Source organism: Otolemur garnettii, unplaced genomic scaffold (genome assembly GCF_000181295.1).
Source record: "Otolemur garnettii isolate 467f Iridium unplaced genomic scaffold, OtoGar3 scaffold00080, whole genome shotgun sequence".
Classification (NCBI taxonomy): Eukaryota; Metazoa; Chordata; class Mammalia; order Primates; family Galagidae; genus Otolemur; species Otolemur garnettii.
In genome coordinates, this window is record NW_003852475.1 from 3,279,615 (window position 1) to 3,281,301 (window position 1,687).

General features: G+C 35.9%; 1 protein-coding gene across 1 annotated transcript in view; it reads left to right on the plus strand.

Annotated features, from left to right (window-relative positions):
- The window catches only part of RAB3GAP1 (RAB3 GTPase activating protein catalytic subunit 1), a 107,767-nt gene that overhangs the window by 81,918 nt on the left and 24,162 nt on the right, over positions 1–1,687 (plus strand). Inside the window, exon 16 of the mRNA XM_023515852.1 lies at positions 747–884. Coding sequence (XP_023371620.1) covers positions 747–884 — 138 coding nt within the window. The remainder of the gene's footprint in view (positions 1–746; positions 885–1,687) is intronic.

The following is a 1,687-nucleotide window of genomic DNA, read 5'->3' on the forward strand; positions in this document are numbered from 1 at the left end:
AATCCAGCCTGAGCCCACCAAACAATGACAGCTTCAACCAAAAAAATAGCTGGGCGTTGTGGCGGGTGCCTGTGGTCCCAGCTACTTCGGAGGCTGAGGCAGGAGACTCACTTGAGCTCAGGAGTTGGAAGTTGCTGTGAGCTGTGATGCCACAGCACCCTATCCAGGGTGACAGCTTGAGGCTCTGTCTCAAAAAAAAAAGAAAAAAAAAGAAAGTATCAGTGTGAGACTTTTGCTTGGTACTATTGGATAAAATAGTGAAAAGTAGTGTATGTTTGTTGTAGAGAAAACAAAAACTCAGAATTCTATAACCTGGAATGATCATTGTTACAGCAGTCCCTTCCCATTTTTTCTGTAACAAACCATTTCTATTACAATAAAAACTTTGGTGCAACTAGTGATGGCATTTATAAAAATATCATTAGGACTTCATTTATTTATTATTCACAGGTAAGAAAATGTAGTTCAGTGGACCCAAATTTCTCTATCTTTTATCATCAATCCTTGTGAAGGGAAATGTAATCTTATCTGTGAGGGGGAAGAAGGCTGAAAGCCATATGTATTCTTCTTAAGTTGTTACTTTTTAAATGTATGTTCCAAAAAACTTGTGTATTTCGCTCAATTTTTAAAAAATATATATCTTGTGACTGGTAGAGCTGAAATAATTTGTTTCTTTGTTCTATTTTTATAGTTCTGCTTTGTGTAAAAAGGGATATTCGTGAGCTTTGTCCTTTTGTGCTTTATAGGAACCAGCACCCATGACAGAAGATCTGCTAGAAGAGCAGTCTGAGGTTTTAGCTAAATTAGGTACATCAGCAGAAGGGGCTCACCTTCGAGCACGCATGCAGAGTGCCTGTCTGCTCTCAGATATGGAGTCTTTTAAGGTAGGTCATACTTTAGAGCTCTGAGGTCTATTTTGAACTATTCTGGGATGAAACTGTGAAAGTCACTCTATAAAGTGGTATGAAGGCCTGAATGTTTTTTTGTTAAGTGTTTGGATTTCATCATTAGTTATAATACTCTGTCACCATCCCCCAAAGGACATAGTCAAACTATGTCAAACTTAAGTTTAAAAAAAGGAAAAGAACCAATCTGTTATTAATAGTTGAAAGTTATCTATAACTTATCTTATAATTTATCTTAACATATTCCTTCTTAACATGTTGCAAAAGTTATCTATTAATAGTTGAAAGTTATCAAATCATTTCTATATGTGCATTTTGTGTGTTTAGTTAATTTAATGCAAAGCTTTTAGGAAACTGTTAGGTTTGAATATAGATTGTTTTACTCAACAAACCTTTGGGTGCCTGCTATGTGCCTTGTGTTGTAATAAGATGAATTAAGAAATAAGGTCTTTATCCTCAGTTACAGTCTATTGAGGTTATGAAAGAATATGGTAAATAATTATTATGTGATGAGCTCTCTTAAGAAGGCAAGGTCAAAGGAGTGACCAACTGCTGAATGGATCATGGAAGATTTCTTGGAAGAGTCACCATTTATGATTTGTAATTTACTACCTGCAAATTGACATTTTAGTATTAGTTATAGGCCTGTGCCTAGAACATACAGGATTAAGAGGATAGTGACATCTGGCTTATTAGCTTAGAAACCTAAGTATGAAAAGAAGACTTTTTTTTTTTGGAGACAGAGTCTCATTGTGTCGCCCTCGGTAGAGTGCTATGGCGTC